This window comes from Solanum stenotomum, chromosome 3 (genome assembly GCF_019186545.1).
Source record: "Solanum stenotomum isolate F172 chromosome 3, ASM1918654v1, whole genome shotgun sequence".
In the NCBI taxonomy this organism is placed as follows: Eukaryota; Viridiplantae; Streptophyta; class Magnoliopsida; order Solanales; family Solanaceae; genus Solanum; species Solanum stenotomum.
In genome coordinates, this window is record NC_064284.1 from 16,876 (window position 1) to 37,487 (window position 20,612).

General features: G+C 37.8%; 1 protein-coding gene across 3 annotated transcripts; it reads left to right on the top strand.

The window, feature by feature from the left end:
• Positions 1–7,243: 7,243 nt before the first annotated feature.
• LOC125858456 (uncharacterized) lies at positions 7,244–19,475 on the top strand. Of its 3 annotated transcripts, none has more exons than XM_049538239.1 (6): positions 7,244–7,759; positions 16,822–16,966; positions 17,574–17,834; positions 18,197–18,278; positions 18,508–18,707; positions 19,048–19,475. In XM_049538239.1, the coding sequence occupies exons 1-6, from the start codon at positions 7,482–7,484 to the stop codon at positions 19,372–19,374; spliced, it is 1,293 nt and encodes a 430-aa protein (XP_049394196.1). In that variant the 5' UTR covers positions 7,244–7,481; the 3' UTR covers positions 19,375–19,475. The 3 variants fall into 3 exon arrangements, with proteins under 3 accessions (XP_049394196.1, XP_049394197.1, XP_049394198.1); XM_049538241.1 differs by having other exon boundaries at positions 7,272–7,754; XM_049538240.1 differs by lacking the exon at positions 16,822–16,966 and having other exon boundaries at positions 7,271–7,754.
• The last annotated feature ends 1,137 nt before the right edge of the window (positions 19,476–20,612 follow it).

Here is a 20,612-nt window from a genome sequence, read left to right on the forward strand (position 1 = left end):
GGCCCCGAACCCCGAACCGCGAGCGCTATACCCTAGATATTAACCACAAAGCCCTAGATACGAAACTTGAAATCTGAAACCCCAAACCCCGACCCCTTAAAAAAAATAAAAAATAAAAATCAACCCTAAACCGTAACCCTAACCCTAAACCTTAAACCATAACCAGCGGGCCCCAAACCCCAAATCGCGATCGCTATACCCTAGATATTAACCCCTAAGCCCTAGATACGAAACCCGACATCCAAAATCCCAAACCCCGACACCTCAAAAAAAAATATTCAACCCTAAACCCTAATCTTAACCATATACCATACACCCTAACCCGTGGGCCCTAAACCTCGAACCGCAAGCGCTATACCCTAGATATTAACCCCTAAGCCCTAAATACGAAACCCAAAATCCAAAACCCTAAACCCCGACCCTACAAAAACAAAATCAACCCTAAACCTTAACCTTAACCCTAACCCTAACCTTAAACCTTAAACCCTAACCCGCGGGCCCCAAACCCCAAACCGTGAGCGCTATACCCTAGATATTAACCACTAAGCCCTAGATACGAAACCCAAAATCCGAAATCCCAAACCCCGACCCCTCAAAAAACAAATTCAACCCTAAACCCTAAACCGTAACCCGTAGGCCCAAATCCCGAACCGCGAGCGCTATACCCTAGATATTAACCTCTAAGCCCTAGATACGAAACCCGAAATCCAAAATCCCAAACCTCGACCCCTAAAAAAAAAATTAAAAAAAATTCAACCCTAACCCTAACCCTAAACCCTAAACCTTAATCTACGAGCCCAAACCCCGAATCACGAGCGCTATACCCTAGATATTAACCCTTAAGCCCTAGATACGAAACACGAAATCTGAAACCCCACACCTCGACCGCTTAAAAAAAAATTCTACCCTTAAACCCTAACTCTAACCATAACCCTAAACCCTAATCCCTAACACGCGGGCCCTAAACCCCGAACCTCGCGCGCTATACCCTAGATATTAACCCCTAAGCCCTAGATACAAAACCCAAAATCCAAAACCCCAAACCCCGAACCTAAAAAAATAAAAAAAATTCAACCCTAAACCCTAACCCTAATCCTAAACCCTAAACCCGTGGGGCCCAAACCGCGAACCGCGAGCGCTATACCTTAGTTATTAACCCCTAAGCACTAGATACGAAAACCAAAATCCAAAATGCCAAACCCCGACTCCTCAAAAAAAAATCAATCCTAAACCCTATTCTTAACCCTAACCCTAACCCTAACCCGCGGGCCCCAAACCCTGACCCGTGAGCGCTATACCCTAGATATTAACCCCTAATCCCTAGATACGAAATCCTAAATCCGAAACCCCAAACCCCGACCCCTAAAAAAAATTCAACCCTAAACACTAACCCGCATGCCCCAAACCCCGAACCGCAAGCGCTATACCCTAAAAATTAACCTCTAAGCCCTAGATACAAAACCCAAAATCCAAAACCCCAAACCCAGACCCCTCGAAAAAATAAAAATAAAAATTCAACCTAAACCATAAAGCCTAACTCGCGAGCCCCAAACCCCGAACTGCGAGGGCAATACCTGGATATTAACCCCTAAGCCCTAGATACGAAACCCGAAATCCGAAACCCCAAACCTCGAACCCTCAAAAAAAAATTCAACCCTAAACCCTAGACCTTAAAACCTAACCCGCGGGCCCAAAACCCCGAATCGCGAGCACTATACCCTAGATATTAACCCCAAAGCCCTAGATACGAAACCCGAAATCCAAAACCCTAAACTCCTACCCTTCAAAAAAATAATAAAAATATTCAACCATAAACTCTAACCCTAAGCCCTAACCTATGCGTCCATACCCCAAACCGCGAGCGCTATACCCGAGATATTAACCCCTAAGCCCTAGATACGAAACCCGAAATCCGAAACCCCAACCCCCAACCTCCAAAAAATGAAAAAAAATCAACCCTAAACCCTAACCAACGGTCCCCAAACCCCGAACCGTGAGTGCTATACCTTAGATATTAATCCCTAAGCCCAAGATACAAAACCTGAAATCCGAAACCATAAACCCCGACCTCTCAAAAAAAAAATTAAACCCTAAACCCTAACCCTAACCTTAAACCCTAAACTCTAACCCGTGGGCCCCAAACCCCGAACCGCGAGTGTTATACACTAGATATTAACCCTTAAGCCCTAGATATGAAACCCGAAATCTGAAAGCCCAAACCCCAACCCCTAAAAAAAATTAAAAAAAATTCAACCCAAAACACTAACCCTAACCCTAATCGTAACCCTAAACCCTAACCTGTGAGCCCCAAACCCCGAATCGCGAGTGCTATACCCTAGATACGAAACCCAAAATCTGAAACCCCAAACCTCGACCCCTAAAAAAAATTAAAAAAAGTTCAACCCTAAACCCTAACCCTAACCCTAAACTTTAACCCGCGGGCCCCAAACCCCGAACCGCGAGCGCTATACCATAGATATTATCCCCTAAGCCCTAGATACGAAACTCGAAATCCAAAACCCAACCCCTAAAAAAAATATAAAAAAAATTCAACCCTAAACTCAAACCCTAAACCCTAACCCACGGGCCCCAAACCCCGAACTGCGAGCGCTGTACCCTAGATATTAACTCCTAAGCCCTAGATACGAAACCCGAAATCTGAAACCCCAAATCCCGAAACCTCAAAAAAAATAAAAAAAATTCAACCCTAAACCCTACCCTAACTCTAACCCTAACCCAAAACCCAAAACCCTAAACCCTAACCCGCGGGCCCCAATCCTCGAACCATGAGCGCTATACCCTAGATATTAACCCCTAAGCCCTAGATACGAAACCCAAAATCTAAAACCACAAACCCCGAACCCTAAAAAAAATTCAACCCTAAACCCTAACCCTAAACCCTAAACCATAACCCGCGGGCCCCAAAGCCCGAACCGCGAGCGATATACCCTAGATATTAACCCTTAAGCCCTAGATACGAAACCCAAAATTCAAAACCCCAAAACCCCAATCCCTCGGGAAAAAAAATTCAACCCTAAACCCTAACCCGCGGTCCCCAAACCTTGAACCGCGAGCGCTATACCCTTGATATTAACCCATAAGCCTTAGATACAAAACTCAAAATCAAAACTCCAAACCCCGACCCCTAAAAAAAAATCAACCTTAAACCCTAACCCTAACCCGCAATCCCCAAACACCGAACCGCAAGTGCTATACCCTAGATACGAAACCCAAAATCTGAAAACCCAAACCCTGACCCCTCAAAAAAACAATTCAACCCTAAACCCTAACCCTAGACCCTAAACCCTAACTCGCAGGACCTAAACCCCAAATCGCGAGCGCTATACCCTAAATATTAACCCCTAAGCCCTAGATACAAAACCCAAAATCTGAAACCCCAAACACCGACCACTCAAAAAAATAAAAAAAATTCAACCCTAACCCTAACCCTAGACCCTAGACCCTAAAACCTCACCCGCGGGCCCTAAACCCCGAACCACGAGCGCTATACCCTAGATATTAACCCCTAAGCCCTAGATACGAAACCCGAAATTCGAAACCCCAAACCCTGACCCCTCAAAAAAAATAAATATAAATTCAACCCTAAACCCTAACCCTAACCCTAACCCTAACCCTAACACTAAACCCTAAACCCTAACCCGCGGGCCCTAAGCCCCGAACCACGAGCACTATACCTTAGATATTAACCCCTAAGCGAGAGTATTATGTGATGTAATAACATGTACTCCCTCTGTCCCTAATTACTTGTCTACTTTTGAATTGACACACCTATTAAGAAACCAATTAATGACATAATGAGTTTACCATTTTACCCCTATTAATTATGAAGCGGATGAAAAGTTCTACATTTTTCAAAGTAATTAATCATTTAATTGAGGGTAAAATAGGTAAAAAAAATATTCTTTCTTAATTTGTCAAAAATGGACAAGTAATTAGGGAACAACTATAAAAGGAAAAACGGACAAGTAAATAGGGACAGGGGGAGTATGTGTTAATAGTGATGTCAATAAGAATTGCCATTAATAATTGATTTGTTGACCGCAGAAATAAATAACAAAACTAAAAATAAAGTGAAGAGCAAAAAAATGATTAAAAATTATTTATTTTGTACTTTATTTTATTTATCGAATGTCAGGTGGACAATAAAAAAGATGTTGGCATATTGATACTTTATTTATTTCTTAGAGAAAATACATAAAAAAAAAATCACTGAACTTGTTTGGATAACTTACTTTAGTACTTAAACTACACAGGCGTTAAAATACCCCTTATCATTTTTTAAGTGAATGAAAAATCACCATGAGATTATTATACCACTCTCACTTATCACATCATAGCCATGTAAGTGCCACAACATAGCCATGTCAGCACCACATCATTGATTAATTTTTTTATTAATTATTTTCACAAAAAAATTTTTAACACTTCTTAAAATTAAATTACACTAAGTAATTAATTACAAATGCAATTTCTAAAATTAAAATTTAAAATAGGAATCCATTTTTATTCCCCCATACTCACCCCCTTTTTATTTTCCCCCCATACCCAGCCCCCACCCCCCCTTAATTCACTTCTTTCTTCTTCCTTCTTCTTCACCATTTCTAGCTCTCAAATGTTCATTGTTTTCCTCGTCATATTTTCCAATGAGCTCCACCACACATCCTGTTTCTCTTCCTTTCTTCGTCTTATTTGGTGAACCAACAAGTTTTTTTAGCTCCGATGAAAATCAACAAAATTTATAGGTGTGGAATTGACGTCAATAATAAGATGTTGGTGTTGAATTTTGTGGATAACTAAAGATGGTGAAATTGAAGTAGTTGATAGAGTTGAAGATGAAGATGGAGGAAAAAAGGATTCTTCAATGGAGAAGAAGCTTATTGGGAAAGATAATAAAATGAAGAGAAAAAAATTAAAAGTTTTATGGCCAACAGGAAAATTCATATAGTTTAATAAAAGTTAATACATTATGAAAATAATATTTAAAATATAATTATATATGGACCTATAAAAAATGACATGTGTATGATTTTATAAAAAAAATTTCCTTTTTTAACTCCTTCACACGCTATTAGGTGAGTGAACTCACTCTCTTTGTCACGTCATCCCTTAGGTTTGCATTTAATTCACTTCAAAAATGTTAAGGAGGTATTTAAACGTCACTGTAATTTAAGTGCTAAAGTAAGTTATCCGATCAAGTTCGGAAGGGGGGTTATGTGTTTTCTCTATTTCTTATGTTATACTGTAAGTATGTTATCTAAGAGGCTTAATGATAATGAAAATAAATAGCACATTATTTAGCATTTGAAAAGGCTTTAACATATGGATGAAAGAAGAACTCAATAAATAGTTGTCATTTACATTTTTATAATGTTTTCGACTCATCTAAATATCAGCAATTTCTTCTTTTCCTACCAAATCGATTTCTAATTTTATTGTAAAAATCACACTTTGTTTGAAAGTTATCATGTCAAATTTTATCAAATACAAATTTGGTTATTGATAGTTTATTTTGGTTAAAATATATTCATGTATATTTAGGTGATGAACGAAAATTAAAACAATTAATAATTTTTTAATATTAAAAAATTCTTAAAAGAATTATAGTAGTAAAAATAAGTTTTGATTTTTTAATTAAAAACAAATTTATCAAACAATCATTTATTTCACGCGAAGTGCGGATAAATTCACTAGTTATGATATTGATAGTGGACTCTAAAACCTATAAAAATAATATTATATTTTATTAGTTAAAAAGGATGAGAAGTTATAGGAAGATTGAAGATTGAAGATTGAAGATTAAAATAACAAATTTTCAATTTATTTCAAAGTCGTTGATATTAATTTGTTTATATATTTTTAAATAAGTATCCATGTACTAAGGTATTTAAATCAGATCAACACTGATCATTTTCTAGAACGTTTTTTTAAATATTTATTTTGTAACTCAAATATACTGCTTAGTACATGTTTATGCAATATTTCAAAGTTTATGTACTCAACGATACAACTTACATATATAATATTTTTATTTATTTTATTAATTAACGCAATACGCACGTGCAAAACATATATGCTAAATTAGTTAAAATTATAAAAAAAGTAAATAGAAATTTGAAATCACTAGAGAACCGAGTGTCTAAAGACTAATAATTTGAAAGTTTATGACCCAAAGCATCCTTAAACTATATTTCAAACTTGAATTACATCCTTAAAATATCTTTTTGGCAGAAAATATCCTCCAAGTATTGTCAAAAAATTAAGGGATACTAAAAAACACGTGCAACTCACAAGACTATCAACAAAAAAAATGTTGGGAAGATGTGAGAATAATGATTTGTTATTCTTCTCATTTACGAACAAAAAAAGTGGAACTTAATATTTTCATCTTTTCAAAGCCAAATTGTAGTTAAATTAATAACTTTTTGGGGCAATCAAATATTGAGGTGATCAAAATTTTGATCGTGTCTCGCAACAAACACCACTTCTAACAGATTCAATTGAGAACAAATATTTTTCAATTGATAATTTTTTAATATTAAATCACATGAAAAGTAAATGAAATAAAAATTTGTTAATTAATTTTTTTTATATAATGTTAAACTCAATTGCCCCAATAAACTATGATAATATTTATAGCATATCTCAGAATACAAAAAAAATAGGAAAAATTACTTAAATACACAACACTTCTTTACCTATTCTCAATATTTTCATACTCTTTTACTAAAATACAAAAATCACTTATTTTTCCCCAATTCAACTTAACCGGATACTTTATTAGTTTAAGTATCCGCCCGTTATTAATTAAAGTATCCGCGCTGCTATATTATGTATCCGCCCATTAATTAAGTATCCGTGTTGCTAACAACTTAATAATTTAAGTATCCGCCCATTATTAATTAAAGTATCCGCGCTGCTATATTATGCATCCGCCCGTTAATTAAGTATCCGTGTTGCTAACAACTTAATAATTTTAAGTATCCGCGCTGCTATATTAAGTATCCACACTGCTATATTATGTATCCGAAAAACACTAAAAAAAGGGATTTTTGATAATTAATGAAAGAATAGGGAAAAGAAGTAGTTTCTTTCTTATACTATGTCATTTGCCTAATTTTTACAAAAAAAATAATAATCTTGACATAATTGGGCTCCGGACTTGGCAAATGTGGGCTTATCATCTCAAATGAGGGAACCTGTGAGAAACCAAAAATAAATAAAAATAAGAATATTGGGAAATTCCCCCAAAATAAAAGAGGGGACGATGTATGGATCACCGTGAGGATGGGTTTATCCAGTTTGTAGGGTGAAGGCCAAACTTTCTCATTTAGGTGAACCCCTAGCGATAGAACGGTAGTTGTGGAAGGGCGATGCTGAAGAAATCCTAGGAGTGCTGGATTCCAAATCCAAGGAGGACGAAAATTTATAGGCTGACCAGTTGCATATAGCAAACACAGAGAATGTGCACTGCGATTTGGCCTTCACCATTAGTGTCAGAACTTTGGAAAGAGAAGATGGATCGAGGAGGAAACGGATGGTCGTTGTCTTCGTGTACTTACGGGTATACCCTGGCGGTCATAGTGATCATACTGACATGTCATTTGCTGAACTCTCGCCTTCCATTTGCCTTGTCTTTCCTATCCGTCGTCTTCGGATTTAGAGAACGATCTGCTGAGAATCCACATGCCCAATCCAATGGGCATCCTGATGTCGCTCCCTCTGCTCCTTCTGATGTAAGGTATTTTTTCTTCTAATATAGGTAGGTTTGTCCACAACTGTAGAAGCTCCATAGTAAAAAAGTAAAATAATTTCTTCTTATTGTTTGGAAAAAGAAAGACGTAGTAGCCTGTACCATGTCATTTTCGGAATAAATTTTATGTTCATTGGTAAGTATTATATCAGAAATTCATCACCAACCTCATTAATATTTAATTAAGATATTTCATGAAGAATCTTAAATAGTCAAAAGAGTAGTAGAAGCAAAATTCTAGAACCTCTAGAATGAAGTAGATGAGAAATATCTCACTAGGTCCTTCCATAACAAAATAACAGATTTGACATGTATGTGTAATCAAGTAAAAGATGAGTGCTCATCAACCAAGAAGTGAGTTATCAAGTGAGAAATAAAATAGTGCAAAAAAAAAAAAAAAAAAAAAAAAAAGTGCAAGTGTGCAACAAAGAGAGTTGCCAAAATGTGAGTACAAAAATTGGGGGTAAGAATTGTAAGATTGAAGCTCGTTCTTTCCTTGCAATAATAAATTCAAATTGTGAGCAACCAATTGTGCTCAAATAAAACGAGGATTGAGAGTGAGATTATAAGAAAGAAGAGTTGATCTTTTTGATGGGCGGTTGCACTTTCCCAGGTCGAACGACTATCAATCGTGGCCTAGTGAGAAAAGGCTTGAGAGAGTGAGAAAAGGCTCGAGAGAGGAGAGGCAACCATTTGATGCATGACAATGGAAAAAAGTACTATATGCTTTATGTTTCCTATGCAACTACTACAACTAATAAGCAATGCATGATGATATGTGATACATGCTTTGACTTCTAAGGCTTGATAGGCCATTTTGGTCGATTTCTAGTTGATTGCCTCAACCTATCGATTGAGTGAGTTGGAGAAGAAAGTCTTAGGCTACGTCTCTATAGGTTTCACATCTTATTTTCTTGCGTTTCTACTGCTTACTTATGTGCAAAGTGCCTAAGCAGTTCAAGCTATTATATTTTGAGCCTACTCTCCATTTCCACCGTTGATGCAATAGAAACTGTTAATGCAATATCTAGAGGTGAAGACATTCCCACTACTATAATTGGAGTTGATGATACTAGTGATGATAGAGTAAGAGCTCTTGCTAGAATAACCAGTGCTAGTTACTTGATTGTTGGAGGAGAAATCACTGTTAGAAATGTTCACGTAGAATCTCTTTTTCCATCCGCAGGTATAGACTTCTTTGGATCTTGCAGTTAAGCTTAACTTTTTGCACACTGTTCACTAAGCTCTCAAAACATCTTGAATTCCTCTCTTTCCAGATAGTCCACCATATAGCACTAGGGATAATTCTCCATCTACTTTTGTCTTTTGCATGGACCCCTTCTCCCTCCCAGCTCATTAAGGCCCCAGTCACTTCCCTAGGCATGGTCCAGGGAATGCCTTTCAGGTTGATAAAAATTCACCACAATTGTCGGGTGAACCTGCAATGTAAAAATAGATGGTTGACAGTCTCATTTGTTTCACCACATAGGAAACATCTGGAGCACAAGGTTATCCCCTCTTCATGACATTGTCCTGAGTAAGGACTGCTTTCTTAGCCATTAACCAAACAAAGCATGAAACTTTGTGAGGTATCCTACTCTTCCAAATTTGTTTCCAAGGCCATTTTGTACCCTGCTGGTTTGTTTGGTCCATCATCTTGTAGGCTTTGTTGACTTTGAATTCTCCCCTGCCATCACTTGTCCACCATAGAACATCCTCACAATGTCTTCTGAAAATGAAATTTCATCCTTGTGGGGACTATATCTCTGCTATGGTACTTTGTTGGGACAAAACTAGGTTGTAAATGTCTGGGAAAAGTATTTCCATGTTACCACTCTCATGCCAGTTATCTTTCCAAAATCTGGTTTTCCATCCAAAACTTTTATCTTTGAGTTGTTTTTAACTTCATTCCGCAGACTCCTGATGGACCTCCAAAGGCTAACTCCATAAAGAGTGGTCACTTCTCTGGTAATCCAGTTGTCCTCCTCCTCATATTTGGCTCCAATCACCTTCCTCCACAACAACTGGTTATTATTTGCATACTTCCATAACCATTTCATACTTAGGGCCTTGCTTTGGATTTGTAGATTCTTTATCCCCATCCCTCCATTCTTTTTTCCAGTCACTACCTCCTTTCATTTTACCAAGTGAAAGCTTTTTTTCTCCTTGTTAACGTGCCGCAAGAATTTTCTCCTGATGCTATCCAACCTCTTGATGACCCCTCCTGGAATAGGAAAGAGGGACATCATATAGGTTGGTAAGGCATCAAGTACTGAGTTGATTAGGGTCAGTCTACCACCCATGGATAAATATTGTGTCTTCCACTTGGCTAGTTTCTTCTCACACTTCTCAATAACAATGTTCCATATTTCTATGGATTTAGAATTGGCTCCTTAAGGCATTCCCAAGTAAGTAGTTGGTAGTGCTCCTATTTCACCTCCCAAGATTGAAACTAACCCTCTCATATTGTTCACCTCATTAATAGGGTACATCACACTCTTTCCCCAGTTAATATGTAGCCCAGATATACCTTCAAATAGGACTAGAATCACTCTTAGGTATTTAAGTTGTTCCTCCTCGGCATCACAAAATATCAAAGTGTCATATGCATATAGTAAGTGTGTAACTTCCAAGCTCTCAGTATCTTCTCTAGCCACCTCAAAACCCCTTAACCACCCTCTCATGTTTGCTGTCTTTATCATGTTATTTAAGCCTTCCATAGTGATCAGGAACAAAAAAAAAGGGACAAGGGATCACCTTGTCTGAGTCCTCTTTGTGTTTGGAAGAATCTTGCAAGATTACCATTGATGAGAATTGAGAAGCTAACTGTTGAGATACAATATTTCGCCCAATTCAGCCACTTTTGCCCAAAACCCATCATTTCCAGTATCTTCAGTAGGTACTTCTAGTTAACATGATCATAAGCTTTTTCTATATCCAACTTACATAGTACCTACCCCAGGTTTCTTTTGCTTATTTCTTGAATCTATAGCTTCATTTGCAATCAAAACTGCATCCATTATCTGCCTCCCTTTAATAAATGTCATTTGTTTTGAGTCTATCAACTTGTCTACCACCCTTTTCAGTCTCTCAGTCAAGACTTTAGAGATCAGTTTGTATATACTGCCAATTAGGCTAATTGGCCTAAAATCTCTCAACTCCTTGGCACCTTTCTTCTTGGGTATAAAGGCTATGAATGTTGCATTAAAGCTCATCTCAAATACTTCTTGCTCATAGAAGTTTTGGAAAGTATCCATGATGTTTTGCTTAACCACATCCCAACATGTAATGAAGAACCCCATAGTAAAGCCATCTGGACCTGCTGCTTTATCAACTGCACATAACTTTACACACCTTAGAACTTCACTTTCCTCAAAATTACTCTGAAGCATCTGTTTTTCTTCTTCTGTTATAACTGGGCATTGTACATTTTGATACCTGGGTCTCCACTGAGTAGTTTCCTCTTATAGCCTAGTGTAGTAATCAACAATCTCCTTACTAATTATGTTTGGCTCTTGAGTCACTTCTCCTTGTATTACAAGCTGGTCAATGTTGTTATATCTTCTGTGTGCATTTGCAGTCTTGTGAAAGAACTTAGTATTCTTATCACCTTCTTTCAGCCAAAGAGCCCTTGATTTTTGCCTTCAGGATATTTCCTCCTTCTTAATCAACTCTTCATACTTCAGCAACAACTCATCTTTTAATGCAGATTCTTCAATAGTGAGAGTTCTACCCTTCCTGTCAGCATCTAAGTTAGCCATCTATTCCAACTGTTTCTTCCTCTGAATGGTCAAGTTTTCCTCTTCCCCTTTCCTCCATTCTTTGAGTTTGCTCTTCAAAGCTCTTAGTTTGCATGCCAATATATAGTCAGGTCTTCCAGTGAAGTTGAAAGATGACCACCACTCCCTAATTGTATCAATGAAACCCTCAACTTTCAACCATCAATTTTCAAATTTGAAATAGCCTTTGTTCCTTTCCCAAGAATCCCCAAGTAAAGCTATTGGTATATGATAGAGTTCAGCCTTTGGAGAGGAATCTGTTTTAGATTTTGAAACTTGTCATCCCAGTCCTTGGAAATTAGTATTCTGTCAATCCTGGAGGCTGCTTCATGTTGATCCCCTTTGAACCAGGTGTATGTACCATCCTCTAGTTGTAGATCAACTAGTTTCATGTCTTTAATAAAGTCTGAGAATTCCTTCATCCCCTTTGTTCTGCTCATACAATTCTTCTTCTCAGATATGTATGTAACTGCATTGAAATCCCCACAAACTTCCCATGGCCCTTCCACCAAACCTCTTACAGCACCCACTTCTTCCCACACTAATCTTCTTTCCTTGTAACAATTGGGAGCATACACTCCTGTAATGTGACATTTGAAGTCTTCTGTTTGAGACTCAAATTTACAGGTGATAGAGTATGCCCCTATTTCTAGAATTTCTCCCTTCCAAGCACTCTCATCCCACATCATTAAAATCCCCCCTCTTGTTCCGCTGGACTCTAGGTATGCTTGTCTGATCCATCTGCCTCCCCAGACCTGTTTGGCTACCTCTATAACATTGCCTTCTAGTTTTGTTTCTTGAAGACATATGATGTCTGCCTTCCACCCCCATATCATACTATTCACCAATCTCCTCTTGTCTTTATCATTTAGTCCCCTAACTATCATTTAAATGGCTCACGTGCCCTTCACGAGCTGACATCGTGACTTTATTTGCAGGGGCCACGTGCTGCAGTGTTGGAAAGTCCCTAAGTTGATGGGATTCGCTATCAATATCACAGATCCTCTCCCCTAAAACCCTTTGGTTAAATCGCTGGACTAGGTAAAAGGTGTCATCTTTCCCCTTATCGTTTTCCAGCATAATTTCAAATCTTGGCGGACATTCCGGCCAGATTTGAAAGTAGAATTTTATGTCGTTCCACGACACAGCCACCTCTTTCGGGATTTTGCTACCATCGTTTGCAACCTGGATCCTCGCCCACTTCATATGATTTTTCAGCTTTGTTTCCTCCTCCGTAGCCACCCAACCTCCACAGATCTCGCCTATCTCTTGGAAGACCTTCTTTGACCATAGGTGCAGGGGATTCCCACTGCTCTGATCCATGTTTCTTTAACAGAAGCAGACTTAGAAATACAGTCGGTTGTTGGTGTCCACCATTCGAGATGAAGGCTGCACGTGTTCCATCTCTACTGGCCCTGTATAATCTGCTCTGCCATGTTTTTGTTTGGAAACTCAAACAGAAATCTCTCATCATTCAGCTCGTTTATGTTCATTCCGAAGACGTTCTTCCAGTTGGAAGACGACCATCTTCTTAAATCTGCTAGAGTTGGCCTCTCTGTAGGCTTCTCACTACAAAACCTACTAGACATCTAGATAAAAGGTCGCCTTCCTGTGCTCCTATTTTATCTAGGATTTCTACAGTGCCCCTCATATTTTTTATCTCTGCATTGCGTAAATTCCTGGATTGCCATTTACTATCTTGAATAGGAGTAGCGTAGGGGTAATCCAAGACCACCCTAGTGCTAGGTAGTTTCACCTTTACCTGCTAACATTTAATGAATATGTCAATCTTCAAAGCAATGTCCAACCACCCAGCATTCAATGCCAACTCTGGTATTATAATTCCAGACCTTCCCCATCTATATAACGTTATGATGTTTATGAACCTCCCATGTATATTATGCTTTCTTGTGCAGTAGTGCTTTGACTCATGCTCAGCCATTCTCCATCTTCTTGTCTCCTTCTTTTTCTCCTTGGATGCTTCTCTTAAGCATTGGCAGATCCATTCTGTCACCTTCCTACTCATAGAAAATTTGTGCATTATCTTTCTGCTTCTCTCTACCCATTCGTACCATTCGCCTTTGTCATTATCCCATCTGGTGATATCGAAAGACTTAAAACCTGCGTTGAAATAGATTCGATTTTCCTCCATTCTATCAGAGAGTGGTTTATCAATAATCACAGTGGGTGATTATTGTTGGCTTGAAAGAAAAGGGTTGATTCCGGTGGGAGTAACCGGAAAAGCTGGGCTTCGCTCTCCTAGGAAGTAGGAGAGAGAAAGGGTATTGAGAATACTATTGACTTTGCTCCAGATGAAATAGAAGCCATTTTTTGGCATCCCTTCTCCAGATGTCTTATTCCTTGCCGTAGTAATGTGCAATCAACTACTTGGCACCTTCCCTTATTCTCTTGCTACTTGGCACCTTCCCTTATTCTCTTTCCTTTACTTTTATATCTCGGGGCATAATCGTCATTTGAGTTGTCTTTTTTTTGTACACTTTAAACTTCCTCGGATGGATCCTCTATGTTCTTGTTGTCTAGTGTGAGTAAGGCGGGTTCTGGGTGTTGCTTTCGAGTGGTCTAACGAATCCTTAGTCTATTGGCCTTGACCGACTCAATGGTTGATTGTAGTCCTCTCTACGCTTGCCACTTGTTGAGTCAAATGGTTTTTGGTTCTTGTATGTTCTTACAAGTACAACTATGACACCTGGCCGGTGAACAATTCAAGTTGGATTGCAAACTATATAAATTTTCTAAAGAATAATTAGACTTGGGCATCACTTAAGTAGCTTAGCTACTCTTTTGCCTATGAAGATCAGCTAAGAGCATCTTCTAGTTCTAATAGGCCTAGAACAAAGGATGATTTCTAAACGAGTCCAAGGACTCAATGAATGTTGGAACTTTTACTTGCATTGTATTAATTGGTCTATGTACCTGAATTGATAACATTCGAGATTATGCAGTCTCATACAAAATTTTCCTTTGAACTGTTTGAAAGTTGTCCATTTTTGCCTATGAAGATTAGCTAAGAGCATCTTCTGGTTCTAATAGGCCTAGAACAAAGGATGATTTCTAAACGAGTCCAAGGACTCTATGAATGTTGGAACTTTTGCTTGCATGGTATTATTTGATCGATGTACCAGAATTGATAACATTTGAGATTATACAGACTAATAGAATTTTCCTTTGAACCATTTGAAAGTTGTGCTTTTTTGCCTATAAAGATCAGCTAAGAGCATCTTGTAGTTCTAATAGGCCTAGAACAAAGGATGATTTCTAAACGAGTCCAAGGACTCTATGAATGTTAAAACTTTTGCTTGTATTGTATTATTTGGTCTATGTACCAAAATTAATAACATTCGAGATTATGCAGACTCATGCAAAATTTTCCTTTGAACCGTTTGAAAGTTGTCCATTAAGTCATGAGAGTGCGAATGGTTTCTTTTTCATTTTCAGGAAGAAAGAAGAAACCAAAATCCTGGGCTATTGATTTGGCAGAACAAAAGATGATTTCTTTCTGCCATTTGTCTTTTCCTTCTAGCTAAAACTCAGACAGATTACTTACTCTTGAGAAAGGGTAATAGAGGCCTTTGTAAGGACGGTAAGATTATCCCAAGTGAGAATCTTACTACCCGACATAAGCTTTTGGTGATGGACTTGGATTGAGCGAGCAAGTAGGAAAAAGATTAATTTTCGACTAAGTAATCAATGAGGTAGCTTGACCCCTGCCCTCTCTCCGTAAATGAGAGAGAAGTTGATGACGATGGGGGCTTGGAGGAGTTCTGGAGATGCGTACAACATGGGGGATAAGACAACTAGTTGCATTAGGGAAGCATCTAGAGAGGTACTATAGGTGTTGAGGGGTAACTCGGGAGGGGGTTGGTGGTGGAATGGAGAAGTTCAAGGCTAAGTGGAAGCAAAACAATTGCTTATGCAAAGTTGGTAAAATGACGGACGAGGAGGAAATCTATAAGGCAACGAAAACGGAGGCTAAGTTAGTGGTTAAAGTAGTAAAGACGACAATTTTCAAACAACTATATGCTGAACTAGGAGACAGAGGCTGAGATAAGAAAACTGTAAAGGCTCGCGAAGGCTAGAGAGAAGGCCCGAGACCTAAATCAAGTGAAGTGTATCAAGGATGAAGAAGACATGGTGTTGCTAGAAGAGATCCTTATTAAACAAAGATGACAAACTTACTTCTACAAACTATTGAACGAAGAAGGGAATAGAGACATTGTGTTAGGTGATTTGGAGCACTCTGAGAGATATCGAGATTTTGGGTACTGTGGATGTATTAAGGTTGAGGAGGTTAAGCGCGCTTATAGTAGTTAGTGCAGGGGAAGAGCGACCAGACTAGATGAGAGTCCGATGGAGTTTTGGAAAAACATAGACATGAGTAGACAAGTATGATGTGGTTAAATAGTTTGTTTAATGTCAATTTTTAAGATAACAAAAATGCCCGAGGAGTGGAGGTGGAGGTGGAGTACAATGGTTCTGTTGTACAAGAACAAGAGTGATATCCAAATTGTAACAATTGCATGGGTATCAAGTTGCTCGGCCAAACTAAAAAAGTTTGGGAAAGAATCGAGCAGATGAGGGTGAGGCGAGATGTGTCAATTTTTGAGAACCAATTTGTATTCTTGCCGAGGCTATCGACTACAAAAGCCATCCATCTTGTGAGGAGACTGGTGAAGAAATATTGGGAAAGGAAGAGTGACTTACATGTGGTATTCATTGGTTTTGAAAAGGCTTACGACAAAGTCCTAGAGAGAAGTCATTTGGAGAAGCTTGGAAGCAGAGGTGTTCCAGTGGCTTACATTAGGGCGATAAAGGACGTGTATGATGGAGCCAAAACTCGGGTTAGAACGATGAGAAGAGACTTGGAGCACTTCCCAGTTGAGCTGGGGTTGCACCAAGGATCAGTTCAGGTTGCAGGGTTCATGGTTATGAAAATAATTTGTATTATCCTTTTGAGGAAATAAAGATTTCTTTCAACTAAATATTTAGCATTTTATTTTTTTGGTTTATTGTCAGGTGTACCCAGGCTCTTCGAACTTGAAATAGATGATTAGATGTCTCGTCTTGAAGAGCGACATATTGGTAGGACTCCTTGTGAGTTGGGCTCACTATTGCAGTATATGAAGAATTTCCATGCTCTAGTAGTAGATATGGTTCTCCTATGTGAGCCTTGTCTTCAGTTGCTTTTAACTTGCAAATGTGGCTGTATTTGTTAGTCCCTAAGCATCCTAATATCTCATTTATTATTCTCAGGATCACTACAGTGATATCTGATCTAGATCTGAAGAATTTGATTGATGTCGTAAATAAGAAATTTCAAGCTAACGAGAAATGGGAAGATGTCATTAACCGGAGAACAGATCGTTTTTCCTACTGTGCACAGTGTTGTAAACTGAAGGTGCTTGCTCCGATTATCTCTTTATGTACTGTGTTTTTAATATTATAGCGGTCTCTGCTTTTATCTCTTAGGGACTTGCTGAATTGCCTATTTTCTCAGAATTCAGAATAGCATATTTATGCCTCATGTCTGAACCTATCAATAAGCTGGGCTTGTAAAGAAACAGAAGAAGTGTGTCCATTAGGTGAACTATTAATCACAAAAGTGACTTCTTTCACCTTTTGCTAATGTACTTATTTACCTTTGAAGCTCTTAAAAGAAAATGGAGTAACCAACTGTAGGCAGAGCTCCCATTGATACTTATAAAGGATCTAAAGTGACTGAATGGGGTCAAAGAACAGAATACAAAACTTGCAAGCCTGTATGAGCATGCATTTTCATAAGCACGAGCACTTGTATCTACAGCTGTGCAATAAATGATTCTTGGTTTCACCTTCTGTTTAATGCTATTTTATTATCCGAAGTGATACAAAGTATCTAGATTGCCTTATTTTAAATGTATTTATTTAGTAATTCTTATCGTTGTCTAACTTATCGAAAAAAGTTACTACTATCTGTATCAGTACTGAGGTGATGATACCCATGTTTGATCTCTTCTGTTCTGCAGGATGCGCCTCTTAAATATCTAAGTGTCACTGTATTTGAAAATTGCTCTGTTGAGATGATAAGAGATTTTTACATGGACAATGATTTCCGGAAAATTTGGGACAAAACCTTGATTGAGCATAAGCAGTTGCAGGTGGATTCAAGCAGTGGAACTGAAATTGGACTCATGATAAAAAAGTTTCCTTTATTGACTCCCAGAGAGTACATATTAGCATGGAGAGTGTGGGAAGGCAATGATGGATCCTTCTACTGTTTTACCAAGGTAGTACTTAATAAAGTTTGACATTGAGTGGACATCAAGCTCTCATAGAACTGACTCTCCCAACATAACTCTAGAGAGATATCTTTCTCAATGGTGCAATGTCTTCTGTTAAATAAATATTGCAGTTAGAACTTGTTTAGAATTCTTTCAATTGGATGATACCCCCCACCCCACCCTCACCCCACCCCCCACACAAACCTAAAAAAGTAAAAGAGATAAGAAGGAAGAAGCGTTTAGTGTTCTCACATAAGTTTTCATCATTCATGTGTCCCAACTCATAATTGTATCTGTTCTTGTTTCAATTTTTCCTGTTACATATCTTAGTTTATGTATGCTAAATTTTGGTGTTTTACTGCTAGTAGGAATGTGAATATCCTTTGGCACAAAGAAGGAAGAAGTATGTCAGGGTTAGGCTCTTTAGATCTGGTTGGAGAATCAAGAAAGGTAGGTTTTTGATTTGTTCCTTGTTATTTTTTTTCCTTGTGTGAAAAAAACTGATTTAAGCATCTCATGACAGCATATACATAGTTGGAATCATGACTCATTTTGTGATTTTTTTTGTAATTCTATCAGGTTTCTAGGAATAAAAGTAAAATATTATGGTTTTCTGTAGTACTTTTAGGAATCTAGGATGGTGCAGTACTGAGTTGTTTCATTGTGAATTTTCCTTCAGTTTCTGGTAGGAATGCCTGTGAGATCCAAATGGTACACCAAGAAGATGCTGGTCTTAACGTTGAAATGGCAAAATTAGCCTTTGCAAAAGGCATATGGAGCTATGTTTGTAAAATGGATGATGCACTTCGCCAATACTCAGCCGTTGACCACCATTCTCAATTGACTTCAGGTGTGAGTGCCGTTACGTTAATTCAAAAGGTGGGAGCTATGCTTCTTTTAAAGTTCTTAATTGTGGGACTTTCACTATTCTTTTTGTTAGGAAATGGAAAGTTAAGTAAAATAAATGATAAAAGACACAAATCTGGCAGTGACCGTAACAGAAGCATTTTCCTTATCGAAGTCATTTTTCTCCCTTTTTACTTCAATGGCCTCCCTCCCTCCTAAAATGATAAGAAAGTACAAGGATAACGTGCTCCTACTATTGCCTACGTGGATTAATTAGCCTTCCCAATATGAGTAGAATAATGTATAACGTGCTGCTTGACAAAATTTTTGATCTTCCCTTTCCTAACTCCTTTCCCACCCTCTTCAAATGAAGGTTCCACTTGGGTTAGACACCTTGGACCACACAAGGGGCTTAATCAATCCAGAAATCTGCACGAGTAGTGACTATTGTGGTGGAGTGTCACGTGAATGCAATGCTAGGGAACAAAGAAAAGAGCCATCAAACAATCTGGTGCCAAATATGCTAATGCTCCTGGGTGGTGCAATCTGCATGTCTAGAGGGCTCTCTAACTTGGGATCAAAGGTTGCCATGGCATGTATCCTGAGTAAGCTTGTGAAACTCAATGGTATGAGAAGCAAAAACTTACAGAGATTTAGCCAGATAGAGGTTCAGACACACGTAGAATGCGATGATAAGTGAAGATGAGCTTCAGTGCGGCTACTCAAGTGTAACCTCTTGAGTAGGAATGCAGCTGTGCATATTTATGTGGTTTCGAGAAACATATGTTACTTAATATTTTATTTTTTAAAATTTCTCCAATTACCCCTTTCGCTATTGATACATGAATGTGGATTGGACGATTCTCTTGCTCTAATCTTCTTTGTGATCGGAAGCTTTTAAGCCAGTGTCATTCAATTATAAGTGTTTTGTCATATTATTGGATGATTAACTAGCGTGATATTGCTCTATTATGCTAAAATTATAATGTTGGATTTAATATAAAATATATTTTTAGTATCATAAATGTATACATTGTGTGTGAATTTTAATTCTTTTACTAACATTTGTGAGTGGTAGCTATGACCAAGTGATATTGTAATATAAAAAGAAGAGCAAAATATGAAATTGGTGCATTCGATGTGGCGGTTTTCACCAAGATGCCTTATGCAAAGTTCATGAGGAGCTTGCTGATAAAGCTTAAAAATATCCTTGGCTATGCTCATATGCATATTAGAGATGATTTACAATTCTGGTTCATCGATCATTATAGACTTTAGCTTCTTGAAGAACGAGGTCCAAGATGCATCACACACTTTGTTCACCACATAAATGCAATTAGATAATATGATTTTCTGTATCCTACAACACAACAATAAACAATAAGACACCCTCATATTTACCATATAAAAGTGTGTCATCAACGACCATAATCTTTTTCATGTGGAAAAATCCCCGAATGCAAGATTCATAGTATAAGAAATTGTCGTCATCCTCATGAACCATAATGATACTCGTGGAATGAGCATTTAGTTGGTTAGCATAATCATGTTCTTAGATATTACATCTCCCTTCCAATACTTTCAATAGCTTGGATTGCAATGCAGCTCCCTTTAAATAGTCCTTTCGATTTTCTCTGTGCTTGGCCCATTGCTGTCAATAAATCAATCAATTCATATAGATGTGGTATTATTATATCACCTTACTGGTTGATTTTCAATTTCAGCATTTGCAGTCTCCTTCCCTTCACCCATGTAATCCCTGTTAGGGTTTTGCCCTATTTTTGATATCTTATTTGAATTTTATATTTTACTAAAAGAAAAGACAAAACATTACCATAAATGTTTTTCAATATATTTTTTTTCCAAATCTGAGTTATTCTTTCCTTTGAGGAAAAAATTGGAGATCTATAAATTGAAAATTCATATTCTCATAGCATA

Excerpts from the sequence above, each read along its gene's own strand:
- LOC125858456 (XM_049538239.1), top strand. The coding sequence starts at position 7,482 with ATGTGCACTGCGATTTGGCCTTCACCATTAGTGTCAGAACTTTGGAAA. Across the intron at positions 17,835-18,196 it reads CCTTCTACTGTTTTACCAAG|GAATGTGAATATCCTTTGGC; the intron begins GTAGTACTTAAT and ends TACTGCTAGTAG. Across the intron at positions 18,279-18,507 it reads TGGTTGGAGAATCAAGAAAG|TTTCTGGTAGGAATGCCTGT; the intron begins GTAGGTTTTTGA and ends ATTTTCCTTCAG.